At 39.2% G+C, this 24184-nt stretch overlaps 2 protein-coding genes across 6 annotated transcripts in view; one reads left to right on the top strand and one right to left on the bottom strand.

The window, feature by feature from the left end:
- Positions 1-71: 71 nt before the first annotated feature.
- cdk5 (cyclin dependent kinase 5) lies at positions 72-7062 on the top strand. Its single transcript, XM_088428653.1, has 12 exons — positions 72-225; positions 545-633; positions 717-784; positions 1061-1121; positions 1189-1245; positions 1733-1828; positions 1902-1976; positions 2980-3076; positions 3341-3412; positions 3755-3813; positions 3895-3975; positions 4526-7062. Exons 1-12 carry the CDS (start codon positions 189-191, stop codon positions 4610-4612), a joined length of 879 nt encoding a protein of 292 aa, XP_088284779.1. The 5' UTR covers positions 72-188; the 3' UTR covers positions 4613-7062.
- Positions 7063-7317: 255 nt separating this feature from the next.
- The window catches only part of asic1c (acid-sensing (proton-gated) ion channel 1c), a 67571-nt gene continuing 50704 nt past the window's right edge, over positions 7318-24184 (bottom strand). For 2 of the 5 annotated variants that reach the window (XM_088428651.1, XM_088428648.1), the window contains exons 2-11: positions 22547-22697; positions 19985-20112; positions 17054-17204; positions 16928-16984; positions 15819-15972; positions 14674-14765; positions 14491-14570; positions 14132-14203; positions 13284-13336; positions 7318-9537 (exon numbers count right to left, since the gene is read on the bottom strand). In XM_088428651.1, the coding sequence (XP_088284777.1) occupies positions 9459-9537; positions 13284-13336; positions 14132-14203; positions 14491-14570; positions 14674-14765; positions 15819-15972; positions 16928-16984; positions 17054-17204; positions 19985-20112; positions 22547-22697 (1017 nt within the window). In that variant the 3' untranslated portion in view covers positions 7318-9458. Of the gene's footprint in view, positions 9538-13283; positions 13337-14131; positions 14204-14490; positions 14571-14673; positions 14766-15818; positions 15973-16927; positions 16985-17053; positions 17205-19984; positions 20113-22080; positions 22209-22546; positions 22698-24184 lie in introns of all 5 variants that reach the window. The other 3 variants (XM_088428650.1, XM_088428646.1, XM_088428649.1) reach the window with 2 other exon arrangements.

Below are 24184 nucleotides of genomic sequence, written 5' to 3'. Positions count from 1 at the left end.
TGGGCTTGACAATTGTTGTAACATATTTTGGTCTGTAGGGGGGGCTAACACGCTCGCTGTAGAGTAGCAAATGTTGCTAGCGTCAAGCTAACGCTAGCAATCATAACAACCACCCACCCACTAAAATCGGGACTTGGTCACTGACTTGTACCGCTGGCTACCTATTAGCTGGCTAATACAGGGAGACCATGCAGAAATATGAAAAACTCGAAAAAATCGGCGAGGGTAAGATGTTTTTTTTAATATATATATTAAAATAGTCGCTGTTATGTCAGCTAACGTGGATTTGCTGTTGCAGCATCTACTGTATGTAGCTTTTCGGTTAGCTGGCGTTAGCTTAGTTTTTACAATCGTTTTCTTGCATTCATTCCTGGTTTAGTGATCGAAAACTTGAGCCTCCATCAGAATAAATACTGCATATGTGTCGGCGTACATCTTGTTAGCCTCGGAGAGATGATCCAACAAGCTAGCATGTTAATAGCGCTGCAGTGCCATCCATCCATTCGCTAAATATATTTTTTTTTGCAAACGAATGATTCCACAGGTACATACGGGACTGTGTTCAAGGCCAAGAACCGAGAAACCCACGAAATTGTGGCCCTGAAACGAGTCCGTTTGGACGACGACGACGAGGTGCGTGTGTGCGAATTAAAACGCGTATTTCTGCATCCGAGTGGGTCGCAGGGCGATGCTAAGTACTTTCCACCCCCTTGCAGGGCGTGCCAAGCTCTGCCCTCAGAGAAATCTGCCTGCTCAAGGAGCTCAAGCATAAAAACATCGTCAGGTGGGAATGCAGAAAACCCCTAATAATAATTAACACGTGTATTTGTCATCATCACCCCCAAACTCAATTTCTCAAACCACTGGAACGCCTTAAGGGTTATGTCTACTTTTTGGGTGGGAAATGTACACATTTTCAACGAGGACATTCTCAGATTAACAGTAAAATCGTCATTTTTTTCCTGTCAATGATCCCTACAGTAATTCAGTTCTGCAGCAACGTGCAAATTCTACACAAATTGCAATTTTGAGTTTAAATGGCTAAGTTTGTCCTTTGTAGGCTACATGACGTGTTGCACAGTGACAAGAAGCTAACGTTGGTCTTTGAATATTGTGACCAGGTGAGACAAATTCAAATGGGAGCCCTTTTGGACACTTGAGCTAATATGAATCTTTTTCAACATGCAGGATTTGAAGAAGTATTTTGATAGCTGCAATGGAGATTTAGACCCTGAAACAGTGAAGGTGAGAAATCCCAAATTGTGGATCGACTTACACTACCATATTGACCTAATGCCCAATTCGCATTCTATGCCTGTGGACCAGGCATGGGCCAAGTCGGCGATGTATTGTGATTTTAAAAGTCAGTTATTTAAAACTATCCAAATCTGTCAAAAAAAATCAGTTTTGCTCACTGTCTGTTTGTTTTGATTTTATTTCCATTCCTATTTGTTTTTAATTCAGCATGGTAAATGTTTATTATTGTAACAAATGCTGCATATGTTTGTTTTAATTTTTTTTTAATGTGGATGAATGGCTATTTCTCCAAAAGATTTTAAAATAACATTTTACAGCTGTAATTTAAATACCGTGATACCCCGATATTTTTGCTCAAAGTTATCATATCGTCAGAATCTGATAGCGTCCCGAGCCCACTGCCGGCATTTTTTTTTCTTTAGCGTAATTTCCCAAGTCCATGTACATTTCAATGCCTCTCAATTTTCCTTTGCAGTCGTTCATGTTCCAGCTGTTGAAAGGACTTGCCTTCTGTCACAGTCGCAATGTTCTTCACAGAGATCTAAAACCACAGAATCTCCTCATCAACAGAGTGAGCGAGCGAACCCGCGATTCTCTGGAAGCACAATATGAAACGCGCGTTTGATGGACGTTTGTGTTGATAGAACGGCGAGTTGAAGCTGGCCGACTTCGGGCTCGCTCGAGCGTTCGGCATTCCCGTGAGGTGTTACTCGGCCGAGGTAAACTGACACGCAGCTTGCCAATGGCTAACTAGTCCAACGTGGAACGTACAATCCTCTGAAATCATTAAAAGATGGGCCTAGCTACATGCGGTGCAACCACCTGCATCATCTCATCACTAAACCGTGTTGACATTCATGAATCATTCCCACACACAGTACAGATGTTGGAATACTACATTTTGCCAATAATTACTCTTGGGCATTTATTTACTCAACTGTAGGGAAAACTGCTACTTTTTGTTTGTAGTGGCGTCAGATTAAAAAGGGAGGCTTGAAAAAAAGAACTTTTAATTATATTTATACTAAGTACAAATGTAATTTGTGTAATCTGTGTCAAATATTTATACAGCAGTGTAATTCGAATTCCTACTTGCAGGATAATCAGCATAGTACATTAAAATAAGCATGTAAAATATTCCAGAATGTATTAAAATATGTGAAACTATTTTATTTGAAAATATTTTCACAGTTAATAACATTCAATCTCTAAGAAACAATTATCAGAATAAAAATGTTAAGTATTTTAAATATACGATACAATTTAGGTTGTTTTGTTACTTAATATATAATCAATTTAATTTATTTTTACAATTTTATCAATGAACTACATCTACACATTTAATTGAAAAGGTTAAAATAAGTAGTGCTCTGCAGTCTAGAGTTCTAATCTTGGTTCTTGGGTGAAGTTTTTTTTGGTTTGTTTTTTAGCTGTACAAAAAATGTTTTACACATGACTATATTTCTTACATAAAATACATTTATTTTTCCAAACTGAAACACGCTGTGCTCCTTTTAGCTGTGCAAAATGGCAGCTTCTTTTGTGATTGAACGTCTCTGCCGCACTTGACTGCACCCCCGCTCAGTGAAATGTCAAAGGCTCCGCACACCGCTGCAGGGAGTTGACATTAAAAAAAAAAAAAAAAAGTGTCCGTTTATGCCATGCTGGTTCTACTCTGAATTCCCTTTAATTTGCATGACTGATCACATTGTTTGTACGCAGGTGGTGACGTTATGGTACCGACCCCCAGATGTGCTGTTTGGTGCTAAACTTTACTCTACCTCCATTGACATGTGGTCTGCTGGTTGCATATTTGCAGGTATCGTTCTCACTGGACTTTACATGAGGTACACTGTCCCAGTCTGAACATCTGTAGCAAACATTAAAAATAATAGTTAAACAAGTATAAATTGTAAGTTATTCAACTTTAAGTGGCGGTCTCTTGGTTGTTTGCCAAGGTTGGCAATGTCAGAAATAACAAGCAAAATAACCATAGCTTAATGAATATCTGTGAGTGGGCATTATTATTTGTAAAGGTGTTTTCCCAATTTCATATGTCTGTTTATGTTGTCTTTGGATTCAGAGCTTGCTAACGCTGGAAGGCCTTTATTCCCCGGGAACGACGTGGACGACCAGTTGAAAAGAATCTTCAGATATCTTTTTTTTTTTATCCTCCACGTGTTGACATCATGCGAATTTCACCACCTAGGCTATAATAATAACGCAATTTGAAAATGTTTTATGGCTTGAATTGACCTGAGCTGACTCTCGCCCATTTGATATACGTAAATGACCATAACTTCCACACTTCTCCTATAGCATTTAATTCACTTATTCAGTGATGGGCACATCTCCCATGTAGCATAAACATGAAGTTTATAACGTGGGGTTTCGTTGTTGTTTGTGTTAATTTTGAGAGACGCCCCCAAAGAGTTCATTTGAGACATGTGGCGTAAAACGCTGCTTTTCTGAGGTTTTCTTTAACGGCCTGGCACATTGTTGGGCACGCCGACAGAAGAGCAGTGGCAGACGATGACCAAGCTCCCAGATTACAAGGTAGCTAGAACATGACTCAAGTGTGCGTGGCGTTGCCTGTTTTGTGGTTCGCTGTTGAAGACGTTCTTCCTGTCTTTGCAGCCATATCCTTTGTATCCGGCCACCACCTCGCTGGTCAACGTGGTGCCCAAACTCAGTAGCACAGGCCGAGACCTACTCCAGGTAATACTACACATACCGTTTGAGGGCTCGCTGCACATTTCTTATTGGTCTGATGCATAATCTAATCACAAACAAAAATTGACAAATTAAACAAACAGAAAATTGCCATGGATTTGAAAGGAAATGCTTCATTGAAATATGTTGTTTTTACTTTAAAATGATCTTTTCTATTCTTAAAATGAAAATCAAAATGTAACAAGGTAAATAATGTGTGATACACTTAGTTTAAAAGCAATAAATTTAGATATCACATAACTTTACATTTAAAAAAAAAATCTAAGAATTATTATTTTTTCTAATGTAGCTACTAGCTGTGACATTAGTACTAATAGCTGCTCTATCTCGGATTAGAAAATGAGATTTTGTTGTTTCATGAAGGGAAGGTGGCGTGAGAGCCCCCACCCCATTTTTCCTCTATTTTTCTGTGTGGCACTTAATCTTAACAAATCGGATCATATTTAAAGCACAGTCTAGATTAATCGACTAATAGTTGCAGCTCTGACTTTTAACAACCTGAAGAAACCCCATCATTGCTGTGCCTCCTCCACAGAACCTTTTGAAATGCAACCCGGTTCAGAGGATCTCCGCGGAAGAAGCCTTGCAGCATCCTTACTTCGCTGACTTCTGCCCGCCCTAAATCATTCACGGCTTCCCAGCTCAACGCCGGCCGCCAATCAATCTGGTCCTCCCGTCACACTCGCAGGTCATTAGAAGCAGCCATGTGCAGGCCAATCCCCCTGGAAACACCACATCCGAAGCTTCTCTTTTCCACCGCATACCCAATGCATTCCTTTCTCCTGCTAGAACTTCACCCGTGCATTATTTAACTAATTGGTTATACACACCTTTTTTATTTCTTAACTTCTTTCTAAAATTAATAAAACAGAACCGCACAAATAATCATGTCATTTAATTTTACAGTTTGGCCAAAATAGACATCTTTTCCATTAAGCAGTACAGTACAGCTTAAGGTCAGTTAAGCTGTTGCGAGTCAGAAGTGGTAAATTGCAACTTTTGTTCGCCACAAAGCTGCAGTGAAAGTCGACAGTCCATATCGCCATTGTCTATTCTGACATGGGATGGTCTAGCACCGATATCAGCCTAAATTTTTAAGGTACCATGTGCTTGAGGAGGCTGCTGATACCAGCCACCGATACAATTTCACTCCACCTATTCAATATCACAAAATTCATCTTAAGAAAAACAACTTTACATGTCGGTGGTTGTATTCGTCTTCTAATTGGAGTTTCACATTTTAAGTATTTTGTATTTAGATTGGGGGCAGGTACACACGTACAGGAACATCAATCTGCTCTTTATTAATTGGCTTCTAAATATCTGCGCCACAAAAGTTCCATTTTGTGCTGCGTTGTGGCTTTTGGTGTGTGCGAACGAAATTGAGTGAAATCTTCTGCGTTTTTGTTCATGTCGCGTGGTTTTTCTGGGGGGATGTTTCCCACAATTCTCCATTCTTTGTGCTGGATATGAACTAACTAACACTGCAGATTTCCAAAACGTCACAACCACATGGGTCACTAATGACTGAGAAATACTTTTAGAAGTAATAAAAATGCTGTTGGACTGCTAGTGTCGATTTCTCTGGGCAGCTATTTTGTGGCACTCAAATGAGCTCCAGCTGAAACTAAATATTTAGACTGACAATAGCACGACATAAAAATTGTGAAATTTAAATATAATTCACTGTCTTGCTCTCCAGCAATAAAAGCAAACAAACCTGCACTCCTTATTCACGATTGTATGACAACATGAAAAGATAATTTAAGATTTTGTATCCTTCCCCAATTTTGTATTTGTCTTTGCACACTATTTTATTTTTAACAATACCTTTTTTTAATTTTTGCATAATCACTTTTATTGTTGAGTTTTGAACCCTGACATTATTGCAGCTGGTTTTCAATAAATGGGCCAATATAATTCTAGTGGTGTCATCGTGGACCATTTAAAAAAATAAATAAATAAAAATACGTCATCGTCCAAAACATGAAACTCGAATTCGACCATAAAGGGAAGAAGTGTACTTAATGTACACCATTTGTTGTGAAAAACGTGCTTACCAAGCAGTCATAAACACTTTTTTTAGAAACACATGACCGTACTTAAAATTTTTAATTTAAAATAACTTACCAGAATCTCCAGTATCAAGTGTGTTCTTTTTTCGCTTTTGGCGAAGTCATCCATTTGTTTTGATAGCTAACTGCTAGCTAGCCAAAACTAAGCAAATCCATGAGTGCACGTCTTCGGTCCATTCAAGTTTGCGAACTTTCTTCGCACTAACACGGCGTCAGAAACCAACCGCAAAGTAGTAACGACAAAGGCGGATGAAATGTGGGATTTATGGGTTGAAAATTAAACGGAATGCTTCATTACACGTCTGAACATCGCTACACATGTGAAAACACTTTCGGGTGTCAAATTCGAAGAGTGCGCTTCATGAATCACGTGATGCTGTGCCCCGTGCACGCCCCCTAATTACGTCATACGCGTTGCTGAGCAAACATTCCATCCCGGTGACAAGATGCTATGACGCAGTTTGACTCGATTGGGAGAAAAATGTTAATACAGTAATGAAAATATAAAGCGTCTATACGTCCTCCACTTCTTTGCTTTTAAATAATAGAAATAGAACGTATTCCAACTCTCTTATGCTATTATTGCACCATTAGCCTTTTTGTTTTCTTTTCTAAACTACTATACTTTGATAATATCGTTCATTCCGGTTGTTAAGACGAATGCCTACAAAGATGAGATGTATTTGGAGCAGCTATCAGTTGTTTTGTGATGCAGAATGGTTGCATGTATTTATTAATGCTGGAATGTGAAGCTTCCTTTCATACTACTGTGCTCTGTGGCATATAGCAGACTTTGTAAAATTGAACACGTGTGGAAACTCTCTAAGTGTATTCTTTGAACTTTCAGCTGTAGAATTATTTGATGCAACTTTGGGGTTTTCATTACAAAATGAAGAAGACATTTGTTTTATTGCACTTTTTTTTTTATCCATGAGTTGCTTAATTTGTTGGTAGAAGCCATTACAATTGAGTGTTCAGTAAAGTGGACGTAAATGCACTTCCTTGTATTTTTTTTTTTTTTTTACCTTAGCTTTGCCCTATAAACATCAGCATATACCTTTTAAGACTACCTTTACAGCTACCATGTCTGCGGGAAACAGCACTTTGCAAATGTGTCCAAAAATATCCATATATAACCTCTATCTTCAGCTTGAATTCACATCACCTGCCAAAAATGAATGTGATCTTCACACCACCCACTTTGGGACCAAATTCTGAAATGATCCGAAAAATAAGAGCAAGACATCGCTAGTACGATGGGTAAATATCCACTTTATTATACTTCATCATGGTTACATCACAAAGTGTCATTTGTGATCGGTTACATGTTGAGAAATATTCCGAATAAGAAGAATAACAACAGGATACGGTGTTTGAATTCTACAATGCGTTTGTGTGGTGAAGAAGCAGAATGAGTGCGTCCCTTTTCCCATGATCCTCAGTCATGTCAAGACACTTCATGGAAACAGTCACCCTAAATCTACACATACCTGTAATTAGTACCTGACATGAATCAACAGTATAGATTTTTTTCATGGCATTCTTTTGTGGTTATATACAGTGCACGCTTCGGTTGAGCATTTTGGACTGAAGCTTCTGTAGACAATTGATGACTATGACAAGGCATTGTGCTGATCTTGTTTTATGAGTGTGTATTCAGGCCACGTTGAGAAGAACAGTAATAGTGCCACAAGTCAGAAAATGACCACAATATGTCAAGGAGGTCGAACGTTCATGATGAAAAGAGTTATGATGCGTACCTGTGTGGGAATACACTCATAACATTACGGAATATTTTCTCCTAACTATGTGGGAATATAATATTTAAAAAAAAAACATGAGAAAATAAGATTTTTTTTCGCAATAATAGATTTGTGTAATGTCAACTCATTTGGAGAATGAAGCTGTAAAAATGTTATAAAATAAATACAATTTGTCAAAAAAAAAACAACAAAAAAAGGTAAGGCAACTTGATAGCATGTTTTATACACAAGGCAACTCAATGTGCCTAACACCAAAAGCACATCTCAAAGCATGAACAAACACGACAATTGAATACATTCTCAAACCAAACGCAACAAAATTTGCTCTGTAAATTGATGAAAAGAAAAGCTACATTGACAACACCATTGAAGCGAGCGAAAAATGTAAAGACATTTCAAAGCAAAGGAATAAAAAGTAGCTACCTGAAATGACTAAAGTACTTCTATGACAATAAACCAATAATCAATAATCAATTTTTTTGGTTATGAAGTGACAATGTTATGTCAGAAAAAAATTGTTTTTACAATATACGTCACTACATTCTGAGAATAATATATTTTTACAAAAATTAATTTGGAATAATTGCACAAGTTGTATTTGAGGATACTTGCCAAAATGATGAGATAATTGCCAAAATTGTCTGAGCAGGATGAAAATCATCATTTACGACAAAAATGAAAAAAAAAAAAAAAAAAACATGATTTTTATGGAAATTGTAATATTTGTAGAACACGTTAGATTAGGAGGATAGTCCTTTACACACACACACACACGTATTTTATATATATATATATATATATATATATATATATATATATATATATCAGTAAATGCTCTTTTTGAGCTACAAACAATTTAAAGATTGTTGTAAAAAGAAAATAAGAAAATAAAAGGTTTGTCTGATTGTTTAGAAGTGACATTCATTTTCTTTTAAAAAAAAAAAACATTGAGATTAAAATTCTCTAAAAAGTATGACTTAGTCCTCAGAAGCCTACGATTATTTCCTGTGATAAATAATTTTGTTTGCGCATTTTAACTTGATTCCCTTTTCCCCTCTTGATGGATTAAATGTACCATTTTTGTCTTTCAGCATGTTCCTAGTACTCCTTTGTAGCAATAACACAATGGACATAATGAGGAAAGGCAAAGACAGATATTTTCAGCTTTCTCAATAATCGCAGAAGACGCAAAAGGTTGTGCGCTTAGCGAGTGAGTGCACACTTGTTTTTTGTTTTTCTTTCTGATGAGCTTATATGATGTGATGGATTCAAGCGGAAAGTCGAGTGTTTCTGCTAAGGTGACCGCTGCAGACTTTGTCTTCCTGCTCACGTGACAACTTGCCTTCCTTTTAGGATACAATGTGATTGAAAAGTGACATTTTGAAAAAAAGAATACATGATGTTGCTTTTAAACCTGAGTTCTCTTTCGGAAGTTTGATTTTTTTTCTGATGATAGTGTTCTATTTCTATTCAGGCATTGATAAACTACTGTACATATTAACCTTGTTTAATTTTCTTTGATAAATACTGGTAGGTCAGTTGTTTCACAGTTTGCTGTCAAGTCCCGCCCCCGACCCCAAAAAACACCCACAAACATCAGGTTGTCAACAAGCAAACTCCTCAAAGTTGCCTAGAGTCGGGTGACGAGGTAACATGTTCGGCGTGAATCCGAGACTGTCCGAGTGACTCCGGAGTGTGTCGCAGGTGCTCTGCGGAAAAACGGGGAGGGGGCGAGGGAAGCATGAGTCAACGGAATCAAACCAAGGAATGATGATGACGATGGTGATGATATGTGAAGCACACAAAAACATGAGAGGGGACAGAAAGGAGGGGGTCAGAAAACATCACAATCTTATTGCTCATTTTAGTGTATCGTATGGAGTTGCACCAACTGGTTAATTCACAAGTTTTCAAATTAATTGGCGATATTTTGTTGATAATGGAATAATTTCCTACGGATAATCTTTTAAAGGAAAACTAATTGCAAAAAACTTCCAAGCAAGACCACTGAATGACTGGCTTTTCCCGTGACACCTGAGGGCAGTTGTGACGTCACGTCGTTGGACAGTAGAGGGCGGTATTGGCCAAAATGATGACCCTATTCATTCATCCGCTCCATTCTTACTCCATAAAGACAAAATGAATTAAAACAGCGTCTTAAAGGGACAGTGTGTAAAAATTAGACCGTTTTTTCATAAAAGAAGAATGAATTAAATGATTGTAATTTCAAAAACTTGCAAATGAATGTGTTCTTAATGACCAACAGTATGTTTTAAATATAATCATAGGTCTAGTTATTATTGAATTATATTACATGAGGGTGGCACTTCTCCGGAGGCGGCCATGATTGTTATATCTACGGACAATGGTAAATGCAGCACCTGCAGCACCTCCTGCTGTCCATATTGAAAAACGGTCTAAACTTACACACTATCCCTTTAAGACAATTGGTGATTGTTTGAATGATGAAACAATCATAATAAAATGATAAATAATCTTTTAAAACAAATATAAAATAAAACCGTCCATCCATTTGAGTATGGCGGACATGCTGGAGCCTCTCCCAGCTGTGTTTGTGCAGTAGGCGGGGTACTGCCTGCGCTGGTTGGCAGCCAATCACAGGGCACACAGAAACAAACAACCAATCACACATCACGGCAATTTGCAGTGTCCAGTATACCTACAATGCACGTTTTGGGGAATTTGAGACCAAACCGTAGCACTAAGAGAAAACCCACGCAAGCACGGGGAGAAAATGCAAACTCCACTTAAGGAGGCCGGAACCGAACTCGCAACTCTGAGCTGTGAGGCGTATTTGCTAACCAATCTGGTAAATGCCGCTCATTTAGTTTCCCTTCAACCTCAACTGCGGATAATAGATTTTTGTAGTCCATTAAAGCAGACTGATTATCTGATAAAACATCTGAAAACATCTGCAACATGCTGACAATTCGGGACAAATTTATTCAAGCGAAGGTCACTATTTAATGAAAAAAGGATGTGCGGCATAGTCATTTGTGGACACCTTCAAGCTTTATGTGCTGGCTCTGAGCTGCAAGGTCTTTTCAAAGGCTGCCATGATAACATGCATCTAGTGATGCTTATCTGCTCTCCAGCCTTGAGAGAGAGAGAAAAAAAAAGTGCACCTCTGTGCTACGGGGAAGTAATACGGCTTTTCAATGAATTTGTAATGGATTTTCACAAGGGGCAGGAAGAAAACGCCATTATTGGTGGAAACAAAGTCTCGGTGTCACCGGAGAATCAAATCGACTCAAGTCGTCCGTAAAGCGCGCAAAGTGAAGATTCCCCCCACGATTGCTTCCCGGGTGAATTGGAGGCAAAATGTGGTTGAGTAGAAACACACACGCTGGCTGAAATGCATCAACGGATGCGTATGTCTTCTATTTTCCAGCGCACTCCACACTTGACTAAACAAAACATGCGATGCATCAAAATGAAACACGCTAAAAAAGAAAAAAAAGACACACAACGACGGAGTAGAACGAGCACGATAGCTCGCTAACTTTATTTGCTCTCATTCTCGACCTTATACTTTATGTATAACTACTTTTGGGTAGCGACATTTTTTTTTTCCTTTCATTAAATATTTTATTACTTAGCATTTAACTCATTCAATCCCAAAGATGGATTTGTACGTTTTTACAGAGTCCAGGCATTCAATCCCAGGTACTAATTTACAGATTTGTATTTTCAAATATTAGGACAAAGGAAAAAATATTTGTAAATAAAATGCCTGGGACTAAATGCTCAAGACTCTTGTAAGATACTTAAAAGTATGTTTTTGGAAGTGAATTAGTAGAGGGTTGACTTTAAGTTATCTTACCAGTGATTCTCAAATAGTGAGGCAGGCCCCCAAAGGGGGGGGAGGGGGGGCGCTAGGCGATACCAGGGGGATCCAGATGACCCCATAGAAGAGGCTTTGTTTTTGTCATGTGAAGGGTAATACAATAAAGTAAGAATTTTCATCTTTTTTTTTTCCCCCGATTCAGGCAGTCTGATGCACTCATATTTTTTTCTGCTTTAGACTAAGGTCTAACTTGTATAAACGCTGTAAAAAACAATGAACAGTTGTACATTAAAAGTTGATTATTTTGCTTTTTTCTTTTGTTAATGTTAAGGATCCAGGTTCAGTGCGTCGAGCGTGTGGGGGGGGGTGAAAAATTTTCTCTTTCCTGGGGGGGTGGTCTTGGGAAAATATAATTGAGAAGACCTGTCAAGCTGTGGTAAAATAGTCAAAGCCAAACGCTGTGAGTAAGTCATCTTATCCTTCAAAATAAACTGTACTTATTCTTTGTGTAACTTTGTGTAACTTATTACACAAACGGCGTTGGTGCACTTTTAGTTTGAAATTCTTTCCAGAAGCATAGTCACGATAACACTCAACCAACTTGATGATTTTTGTTTCCCAGCGTGAGTAGGAATTACGTTCACACGGTGTTGTTTGGAAAGAAAATTCAAACTGTCAATAAGAGCACTAAAAAAACAACAATCAAGCGATGACTGACTTTTTTTTTAATGTCATGTGGCTACCAAAATAGCATGCATGCTATATATTGGGCACCCGTTTTAGGGGTAGGGCACAGCGTAGCTAATGACGAGCCTTGAGACCCCTCGTCAACAGGCTGTGGTGGAAAATCAACAATATCAATAAAAAGGAAGAAAAGCTGCTTCAAATAAATGAATAATGATGTTTGGTGTTAATATTAACAACTGGTATACAAAGAATAGCGTGCCGTTCACCAGGTTAGTGAACACCTTATCTTTACTATTTGTTTGCTGTGGTCAAAAACTAAGACAAGAAACACAGAAGAAATCAAATTTAGGATTCAAAAGACAAAAAAAAGAAAGACAATGAAGTTTGTTTGGAAATTGACGTACAGATGGAGTGAGGGTGTCCAATGTATCAATATTCCATTTTTGCATTTTTTGTTTTTATTCCTCAGTGTTCAGCAATTAGCTGCTTTGATGATATACGGTAAGAAATTTGCCAGAATTATTCTAAAAACAATTTAATGAAGGAAAGGTCATTTTTTAAACAATTAAATCTAGTAATGTTAAAAAGCAATGAATACATCATTTTATAATTACAATTTACTATAATAATTATAAAATATTATTTGTTTTTCTATTGTAGCATGTGGAACTATATTACAGAAAAGTGCAGCTAATATAGTTGAACAACAATTGGAATTTTATGTTTTTGTATTTTTTTTTTTTTTTGGTGGGGGGGCTACACTGTTATAACTATTTGTAGTCATAATAACAGCAACTAATAATTCTGATTTGCTCCTGGTCCAACTTTTCTGGTCGTTTTCCACAGACAAATAGACAAATTTTCACACACGTGTGAATTCATGGGGGGGTGTGCATGAGATGCCTAATGACAGCGTGGGAGCGTCTATTAGCAACAGCGGGTGGGGTGGGGGTGTGCTACCTGGGGGCATGATTAGGTGTGACACCAGGGCTGCTTGGGCTCTCTGGAAACTCCTGGAATAGACACCATGAAAAGAAAGATGGGTGAGGGTGACTGAGATGAAAGCAAGGCGCTATGTGTTTGACATAAAAAAAAAAAGCATTGTGGCGGGGGCGGGCGATAAAGATGCTGCATTATATGAGGCAAGGTATTGGAGGATGACAAAGGGGATGGAAGACACTGCTTTCAAATAAATGGACTTTTACTTGACTAATGAGAAATGTGACATTAAGAAGAGGAGGTGATGAATGTATGACAAGGATGGTGCACAGTACAGCAAATATCAAAAGTTAAACGTCAAGTGAAAACGTCCCACACAAAATATGATGACCGTTTGTGATTTTATTATGTCCGTCAGTCGGCCCGATTTGCATGCAATCTTTGCCCTCATTTACGGTTTATTTTCTCGTAGTTTTAATGAAAAAAAAACCTAAAACCCCTGACATTTTAAGGACCACTCAAACAAAGAGTTATGAAAATGAATTAGATGAATAAAGCTGTAATTTCGCAAATTGTTTCGTATAAGCTACAAACTGCTTTTAGATCCAAATCCAGATCCAGCACAAGACAGTTTGATATTTCTGACAAATGTCAGCGGTTAGCTTTAAATTCGATTATTGTCCTCAGGGAGAATAGTCAGCCTTGCACGTCTAACATTCTGCTGCATGTACAATAACAATAAATAAAGACTATAGAGTGTAGTATTTGTTAGGTTAATGCTATAAAGCCAGTTCATAATGAAGGCCTTCTAATGCTGCTGTCTTCTTTCAATGTGGACAATAACGTTGAAGGAAATTGTGGTCTCTTACCAGGTTGTCACTCTGACAGCGCTGTGGTCGCTTCTTGCGCATGCAGTAACCCAAAACTTTGTCCTTGAACACCTGAAGGCACAAAAACAAAACGAGCTTCGGAAATAGGCAAATGATGTCATCATAAGCAACATAAATGAACGCAATCATTTCATGTAATTTGACCATTTTTGGGTCATTTCTTCCAGATCATTCTAATAATAATTTAGACAAGGAATGGCACACTCCTGGTGGTGCGATAACTAAGTGGTCAAGCCATGTTGAACTTTGACATGGTGTCACCGTCTGGGTGAATTTTCAGCTCCCTACTGTCTTCTTTCAATTTCCCTTTGATGTGAAATGCCTTTGTGTGGCTTTACCTCATATAGGTAGTCGAATATTTCCAGAATTGTCAATACACTGGCTCCAATGAACAGACCCATCTGCCCGCCGATGTCACCTTGAAGAAGACATGAAAATGACATGGGACAGATATGACTTGTTCACATGTCAAGAGCAACGGGGGCATTACCGCCCATCAATTTTCCAGCCCGGCGTCTTACCGAGAAGCCCGGCAATTTCGTAGGCTTTCTTCTGCTCGATCTTCTCGTAATTCAGAGCTTCGAAGAAGATGTCCAAAACCAAGATGTTTTCTCTGAGGGGGTAAAGTCACAGAGGAGCACAGGCAGCACACCTTTAGCTCCCACGCGTTATCATCTGGCCGGCTAGTACACTTTCATTTTTGTTACGTTGAAGGTGAACGATGGAGACTCATCATGCATGCACAAGCATCTACTGCACAGATTCTCAAAGTTGGCATGTGGTCCACCTGCGGTATGCAGGCTCTCTTGAGTGGGCCTTGAACTAGAGTTGTTTCCCCAGCCCCCATTCAGTTGTATTTCATTTGACCTTTTAAGTACAATATATTTTTCATTTAATCTTCAAGAACGGTTGGGGTTTCGAACCTTTACTTAAATTCAACTTTAATTATATAATGTTTTGAACAGCTATTGCTTCATAAAAAGAGCTATACTTCAATACTATTGCTATTTATCTTGTGTAAAACACAGTTCAACCCTTGTGTAGTATTTTAGTGAACTTGTCACCTTCTGGATGGAATTTCAGCTCCCTAGTCTCTTCTTTCAATGTGTTCCATTTGATATATTTATATATCATATTTGTATGCAGAGTATTTATTTTCAAACCATGTTTAATTATATTCTATGTTTATGTACAATAAATGTTTCACTTTACAAGTAGAAATACCAATAGCATCCAAGTGCAGATACATTCAATTTGCATTTCATCTTTAGGAATGGCTATTTAAGTTTCCAAATTATGTTTTCATCGAGTCATTATTTAAAGGGAAGTATGCAACCTGGAAAAAAATAAATCACAATGCCAGAATTGCTGTGTATGTAGATCAGTTCGTTTTGGCCGATTGCCCAAAAGGGAGTGTCATTGGAGGCTTGCACTTGGACAAATGACAATTTGGTGACAGAAAGTGGATGGAAACTTTGACCTGTTCAGAGCTCGTGCAAGTGCCAATGCAAGGTAGTATTCTATAACCTCCGCTTCATTTAAAATGATTGCCTAAGCTACTGTAATTTCACATCGGCCCTTTTGGAGATCTAAGAATTATTTGAGGTAGGCACTCTGTGTCAAAAGATTGAGACGCACTGACACAGCGTATCTACATGATACTCACCCAATATACTGCTCAGTTTTGTTGAATTTCTTAGCCAGATACTTAGCAGATGCCTTACTGGGGATCTTAACCATGGACAGCTCCTTGCCATAGCGTGTCATGTTGCAGGGGGTCTCACACACACAGTAATCGTTGTCTTTCTCTACCAAAAAGTCTGTGGATGATCAAAGGCCGTCAAACGCGTGGGCATGGCTGAGGACAAAAAAAGCTGCACGTGTTCAAAACAAGTCAGCACACATCATGACAGTTGCCGTGGCTGCCATCGTTCACTTTCCATGAAAGCAAATAGCACTGCACCCCATAGATCCTTTCCGATCAACATGCAGCTAGTGCGTTTCCTCAAATAATGGCCTCCGCTCTTATCCAAGCCGGGTCTTTAAACGCCAGTCGGTGCACTTTTCTTTATTTCAACCTTTGCTGAGTTCATCCATCGTACCTTTGCTGTCAGCCATGTCATGAAAACGTATCTGAAAATTTGATATAATTGGCACTTTACTCAATCTAAAATAAAATATAAACCTATGATGTCAAAATTTTAGTTTTCTGGTGGACTTTGACTCATTACGAAAAGGAAAAGACGGCTTGTCTCTTTGAGCCCTTGGACGTGCGCTTGAACAATGGATGTCGGCAGGTGGGGGAGAAACAGTAAAGGCCAACCTTCTCACGATCTCACAACAGTCGTCATTTGGGGAAAAAACATCCCAAGTAAGATGACCAGCAAATCATGTCCGAAGACCTCCATTTCAAACAATGACTAACGAGGATGTTTGCGCAAATGACATGCAGGAAGAAGAGGACATCCGTGAGTTAAATCGGAGGCGCTATTTGGCGTGTCAGGTAGTGATAATGACTCTTAGGGCTTTTTGACAACTTAAATTAAATTAAATTGTAAATCAGGAGTAGAATTTTACTCATGTTTTTGTAAAATTCACCCAAATTGAAGTAAAAAAAGGCGGGGTCGACTTATAAGCGAGGTCGACTTGTACTCTGAGAAATTCGGTAGTATTATTTCTCTGTGTAACTGTGTTGAGGCCATTATTTGAAGAAACATCATGTTCTAGTTTGAATTAATTCTAAAGAGTGATGTTCCTCAGCAGACACACGCTCACCTAAGGCCGGGTCGGCACAGTCTTTGTACTGTTCCGGCGTACACACAGTGGAGGTCCCTGCACGCGTCGAAAGAAGGTGACAGTTAGACCCGAGGCGAGACAGGACGCCAAATACAGTTTTTGTACCCGGCATGTGGACCATTCTGCAGTTGCAGTTCTCCAGCAGATAGCGAGTTTCGCAATCAATGCGGCAGGCGGTGATGCTGTACGTGGAGAAGTACTCTGAGTCGATGGGAGTGGACTTGCAGTCTCCCCAAGGCGGGGGGAGGTACTGAAGCTGAGAAAAACAAGTGTACCATTACAGCAAGCAAAAGTGTGCACATCCATACTGACAACCGGGTCCAAAACAAACGGACAAGAACACAATGTTTGGTCACACTGACATTATCCATGGGCCGCAAGCAGACGTCATGCAGAAGATTAGGGATGCAGCCCGAGTGCCGCAGGAGGGGAAAGCAGAATACCATGGGAATACACGCTGGACACCACAACAAGAAGACAAATTTGGTGAAGAAGACAAAAATAATAAACACAATCCTGTGAGAGAAGAGTGTAAAGGTTTTGCTCTTGTTTGGCTTCTGAATACAGAGATGGGATTCAGCTACGATGCAGATATTGTCTGATGAGTTACTATTTTTCTGACCAATCCAAAATCTTTTAAAATACGAAATGATTAGCCTAACAAAAAGCTGGTCAGGTCGCAGTTTAAAACAAAAACTGCAAAAATATGCAAATGCTTGATTAATTTCGTGATTGTTACAGATCAAATAATGAAAAAAAACAAACAAAAAGAAACTCAAAGTGGCCCCTGCATCCTTTGATTTTTCTTAAGTGGGTCTCGGAGGAAAAAATTTGAACACCCCTGCTCTGTCAGATGGGTCCCAGTGGGAACCAGCTTTTATTAACATTAGTTCCGCCAGCGGGTAGCTGGCATTGAATATCCGGCTGTATGCTCCCAAAACAATGCTCCTGCATTTTTTTTTTTTAAAACGTTAAAATGTAATAAATGAAACGTTGTCGTTTACTTGACTGACTACAAAATCTGTTCTCTTTAACTCCGTAACGAAAACTAAAAGACGTGAATAAGATTGGCGTGTATGATGGCGGTGTAGGGGAGGTATGAGGCTTTCGTCATAAGCTTTTCTCAAGTCATATTTACTGCGAGAGCGCAGAATAAGCAAGGAATGCTTCGAAATGCATAAATAAATTAAAATGATGCTTTCCGAGTGTTCAAGGTGAGAAACCAACTTAAACGCGACAAAAAACGTAGACTTTTCATGACAAGGCCTCTTTAAAGTTTCTCACGCTGACGAGCTCCATCCCAGTTCCCAGCGCGAGGCATTTAACAACAAGCGTGCCAAACCGACTCTAATGAGCTCCTCAAGCGTCTCAGAGGTAAAACTAACATCCGCGCCCAAGTGTAATCCATCACTTTTATGGCAAGGAGTTGAACATTCCAAAGCAAACAATGATAGCTCTTCATTTGGACACATTGATGCTTGTCAGACAGTTGCAGTATGTCAAGGTGGGCAGTCTATGGTGCTGAGAATTTTGCGTTGCACGGCCAGTTTTCAAGCCTTGCTAAAAACTCAAATTGTTCACCATCTGATCCAGTAGGGTTAACATTGACTGCAACCACGACTCCTTCGTTTTTGAAGGACACCACGAAATGGCTGAAGTCACCTTAAATTGGCTCATAATAAGCTTTTAACCATGTTTCAATGTTAATTTCTCACCTTAAACGCTTACAAATTGTTATTTTCCTTCAGCAAATAAAAAGGGCTTGAAGGATGCGAATGACGACAGAAGAAATTTGTACCTCTCCTACGCTTCACCGTAGCCCCTGATCAAGAGAAATTATACACCGACCTTATCTACATCTTTTAGTTTCATTTTGGTTCCGGAGCTGGGGAGGAGAGATTTTTCTCCGGGTCAGCCAAATAAACTGCAACGTTTTCTTTATTAGTAACAATGTTTTACTGTAGAAAATGCCAAAAGCGCCCAAAACGTGTGTTTGGGGGTACACATCTGGACAATCAACGTCTGTAGTAAATCATTCACCTGCAAGCGGAACTATTGTTATGAATACTAGGTTCCCACAGGGACTGATTTAGTAGGACAAACGCATGTTAGTGAGAGCGGTATATTGATGCAGTTTTTCATTTTAATGTCGGACAAACACCTGTTTTCGGCCCTGTTATTCACGCTGTTGGAATAGTCTCAATCATCCGCATAAGCCGGCATTGAACTACTGTATGAGTGGGCAAGGCAGCCACACATTTAGGGACCAGTCTCTTTACTTCCTGGTTAGAAATGTATGTCCAATAAAACTCATATTTAATAAGAATTTTAACACCAATGTGTCAAATGGGGTGAAAGTTAAACTGGGTTGCAGTTGGCTCAAACAAACATGGTGAAGCTGCATTTGATTGTTATGCTGCCAACAAATGTCAAGTCAGCCATGAGTTTAAAGGGTTATAAATCTAGATGAAAAATTTTGCTTGTTTCAAACAAATGATACCTGCAAAACAACCCCGAAAAAGGGCAAACTTCCTATATCTTTTCAAGCATTTGTTTTTTCAAGACGTATCCAAGGGAAACGTCCTTCTTTTCAAACAAGAATTGCGGGTCACTCAGTTTCGTATTTTATGACGAGTCCTCAAGGTTGGCCTCCGTGCTCCATCCACCTACCATGACACTAACTCTAACCGTTTTTTTTTCCCTCCATCTGTTTGTCCAAGCATTTCCAATTTGGCAGTAATAGCAAAACATTTACAAGACACGTTTCTTTGTAAAGACCCTTGGAAAAGGCCTCAAAATGTTGCATCGGCAAGGTCGAACCTACGGTTGCCTGGCAATTGGGATGAAGGATGATTGGAACGAGCTAGCTAAGATGAACGAGTGAAGAAACATGTCGATGTTGTTGCAGAAACCGCGCACGGAAACAACAGGGGGGATGGGAGGGGGTGGGTGCGGGTGCACCAACAAATGAGCCAGGGTGGACATTGTGGCATGCAGCAAGCCCAGACAAACAGATTGTACTGCGCTGTACGCTACCCTCTGCTCTTGAGTGGAAACAAAGGTTTGGAAGCCGGGGGCCACCCCGAAGCCCAGCTGGTGGAGGAAAGGCGGCTCGGACTGAGCGTGAAGCTGTACCTTTATGCCGGCCTCGTAAGATGTCTCATCTGGGCCGGGCAAGGGAACACACAGCCCGTGTCATTCATTCAAATGCTTACAAAGACTCTGGAAACGTTCCATTTTTTTTCCTTACTGAAAAAGCGCTTCATGGAAAAATACACCCCAAAAGTCAATAAGACTTGAAGGCTGAACATTTAGCTGAGCGAGAGCTGTCAAAACTGTGAAAATGTTACTTCGGAAAACTGCTTAAAAGCCAATATCGATTTTAGGAATGTTTCCAACATCCCCTCCTCGAGAGAAAAAATGTGGGGCTGAAATTAAGGATTACTTTTATAGTAGTTTATTGATCTATCATTGAATTTTGCAAGTTTTAGTTTCCCTATATAATATCATGTTTATATATATATATATATATATATATATATATATATATATATATATATATATATATATATATGATATATGATGTCTGGTATAAAGATAAATTCAGATTAATTAATATAAGTGGCACTCTAAAAAAATGTTCAAAATAGTAGTAAAATTAAGCACTTGTTTTCAAATTTGAACAAATCAATCATCAGACAACTTCTACATCCATCTGTTATTTTGTAGCAGCTCCAGCGTAACAAATGGGCAATATCTTTGAGGTAATTTTAGCCTGAACTGATGCATGGGGCCGCCTTTCACAAATGATTAAAAATGACGAGTCCCTGTGATAATTAACAACGCATATTATTTTCTACTTGCCAAAAGGGCTGAATGATACATCTTTGTTGAGTTTTGAACACAAGTAAAGCGACACGGTATGCAGGATTGTCAGCATATTTGTGGTGTCCAAGTGCACAGTTGGAATATCCCATGATATTCTGCTTGAAATGGAAAAAAAAGAAAAAAAACCTGCGATCTGAGCGGCTTTTGACATTTTTTTTATCTTTCACCAAGAGCGTTGAAAGGCAGGCCGGTGAAATGTCAGCGTTTCCAGTCACGGCGTGTCACCAGGAAACATTTGTCATTGAGGTTGATGGTCAAATTCACTGTGAACATCGACACTTGCACAAGTCTGACACAAACAGCCGCAAGCATTTGAATGCTGACACGAAAGATATGCTCATTAAAACTAATGTCTCCTTTTTGCCTTTGTTAAGTTTATTTCTCAGTTTTTGCTGCTAAGTGTTGGCATAGTAACCCAACACGCGTACTTACAGATCCGAATGCCTTGACATAAGACAGTTATGTATTTACTGCACCGTGAAGACTTTCATGCTAAAAATAGTTTGAGGCTGAGATTTTAATGTTTTTGCACAATTTTGTTTCATTTTTTTCTACATCATTCATCCAGTATTTTAGCTAAGGGATGGCACACTTCTGGTAGTATGCTAACTAAGCAGTTGTGCCAAGTTGAACTTTGACATGATGTCACCATCTGGGTGAAATTTCAGCTCCCTTGTGTCTTTTTTCCCTTTGGTGTGACATGTCTTGTGAAGGGAAAGTATTGAAAGAAGATGGAGCTGAAATGGCTCAAATACAGCGAGAGTATTCATCCAAAAAATGGACATAAACTTGCACATGGGTTATAATAGAAAAGTCGTGTTGCATATGTTCTCATCCCAGCTAAAAAAAAGTGTTTTTCTAACTCGCAAAATGTTGTCAAAACAATTGCTCTGAAGAGAATGTGCCTTGAAGCTTGTTTGTGAGCGTTATATTTAGAAAAACTCATTGAGCCTTCATCTTTCAGACCAAGTTCAGTATTTTTACCACTCTCCTTTTCTTGCACTCAAACTTGTCGCCTAAAAATAGAGATGAAAAATCCAGGAACAACAAGGAGGCTAGCGACTCGCTTTTCACACTCTTAATGAGGCCCCTTAAATCGACTGATATGCATTTGATCAGAACTTGCTCTGAGAAAGTGGTGACAGCCTGGCGAGGATTTTGGAGGGGGGGAGGGGGGCGACAAACAGGCAGCGAAGCGGGATGGCGAGGATGCGGAGCTTGCGATTGCGGTAAAAATGGGGTACCAGTTGCTGCTGACATGACACAAAAGTTTGAAAACCGGGGGCCACGCCAAATCCCAGCTGGTCAATGAAGGGCGGCTCGTCCTGGCTGTGGATCTGAACCTTGATTCCCGCTTCGTAGGATGTCTCGTCTGCGGATATACATACACTTGGATCACTGTAAACTCGCCTGCGGAAATCGGATTTTGTGCCCCCCATTTTAACAGCAGGGACGCCGAGCGGCGCGGAACGCCATGCTAGAAGCCAAGATCGCATGTTAGATTCATGACACGCCGCTCAGGAATGTGTGCGGCCCACCGTGGCTCTTCAATGAAATTCATGTCAAATATCAGCTGCAAATTCAATACTGCATTATTGGGAGCAATTTGCCCCTTTGTCTAATTTGCGGTGCTTCAGTCTGCTATTCAGCATACAAAAAGATCTTGTGAAGACCACGAAGCTGTTCCCTCAAGGAAAGTTGTGCTCTAACCTGTATCTCCCCAAACGGGAAGGTACTCGTCCTGCTGAATGTCAAGCATGATCTCCAAGCCGTTGCCCGTTCCTCCTTTCAAGGTGGTCAGCAGCGGGTTGCCGTCCAGCCCCGAGTTGAAAGTGTAACATTTGCCGTAGCGGGTGTAAATCTGGAGGAAAGAAAACAGCCATAACGTAAGCAGAAGTCTTTTCTTCCACAATTGTTTGACACACAAAGAGCTGAAAATCGTTCCATTTGAGGTTTTCAAAATGATTCGTTTGAATTGAATTAAGGATTTCGGCTTCAATCTATAGATGCGCAAAGAATCATCATACTTCAAGGAGACAAAGTGTCTTCATTTTTCATGTAGTAAGTTTTGAACTGTAAGGAGTGTGCCTTTTTCCACAAAAATAACTTGTGGACCACAACTGCTGGTCTTTGAAGCTAGCGGTAAATTTCATAGCCTTGAAGATGAGAACTTCTTTATATATATATATATATATATATATATATATATATATATATATATATATATATATATATATATATATATATATATATATATATATATATAAGAAATGCTGCATTTTTTTATGTTTGATTTGATGATTTCCAATACTTTAATTAATCTCAGGTACAATTCACTTTGAAACAATCTAATTTCTGAAGTGGAAAGCTAAAAAAAATCCCCAAACAACCTTTGCAGCTTTTCGCCTAATTTTCAGCTAATTTTCAACTCCTGAGGAAGTCATGGTAAGTGGATTATCGTCCCAGTTTAAAGGCGGAGAGAGTCTTGCTATTAACGCTCGAAAATCCACAAGTGTGAGCAGAAATTGATTCTGGATAACAAAGCATCATCTACAACTTGAGGTTGAATGAAAAAAGACCAAGAAACTGAAGAAGCCAATATTGAAGGATTTAAAGCCTACTAAATGTTTTCTGCATCATTTCTTAAATTAGAGAGTTGTTTTTAAATTGTACTATAAATTGCCCCAGACAAATAAACATGCTATTATAAATCTGAAAGCTGAAACATGTTTGACATTTATCAAAGTGGTACGAAGAGCTGTATAATGCCAATAAAGCAAAACTACATGTATGCTAGTGCTAGCCGTTAGCCATGACGTGTTGAGCTATTGTAGCTACTGTACACAGTGGCCTTTGCTTAATAAACTTAATTTATTTCTTCAAGGATATAAATATTTTGCCATGTCCCATTTTATTTGCACGAGGCGTGTGATCCATGTCGAGACTCGCGAGTCACGACCGAATATTCAAGCGATTTCTAATGGCAGCGGCTATCAATCTCGGGCCAATTTCTCTGCAAATGTCCCACGAGGGGGTCCTATTTACTCCTGATTAAATAAGCAACGAGCAAGTGGAAGCCCACCGACAAACTCAATCGGGTTGGTATTGCCACGCTAATTAGCGACTGCTGTGTCATTTCTCCTCGCAGATGTACATCTGCTTCGAGAAATCAAGCAAGGTGCCTTTTACAATTTATTTCACTATTCAGATCATCCGTATGTTAGTTGATTCAATGCACATCTTCCAATTTGAGTTGAGGGTGAAACACTGACAGCTCAATCAATATTCATGCATTTTTACAAATATGAAAACCTGCAGCAATGCTGGAGGGGAAACTATCGAGCAGAA

Source organism: Hippichthys cyanospilos, chromosome 12, assembly GCF_059441005.1.
Source record: "Hippichthys cyanospilos isolate Australia breed blue-spotted pipefish chromosome 12, RoL_Hcya_1.0, whole genome shotgun sequence".
NCBI lineage: Eukaryota > Metazoa > Chordata > Actinopteri > Syngnathiformes > Syngnathidae > Hippichthys > Hippichthys cyanospilos.
Note: the sequence above shows the minus strand (reverse complement) of the source record. Positions and strands in the feature narration are given on the sequence as shown.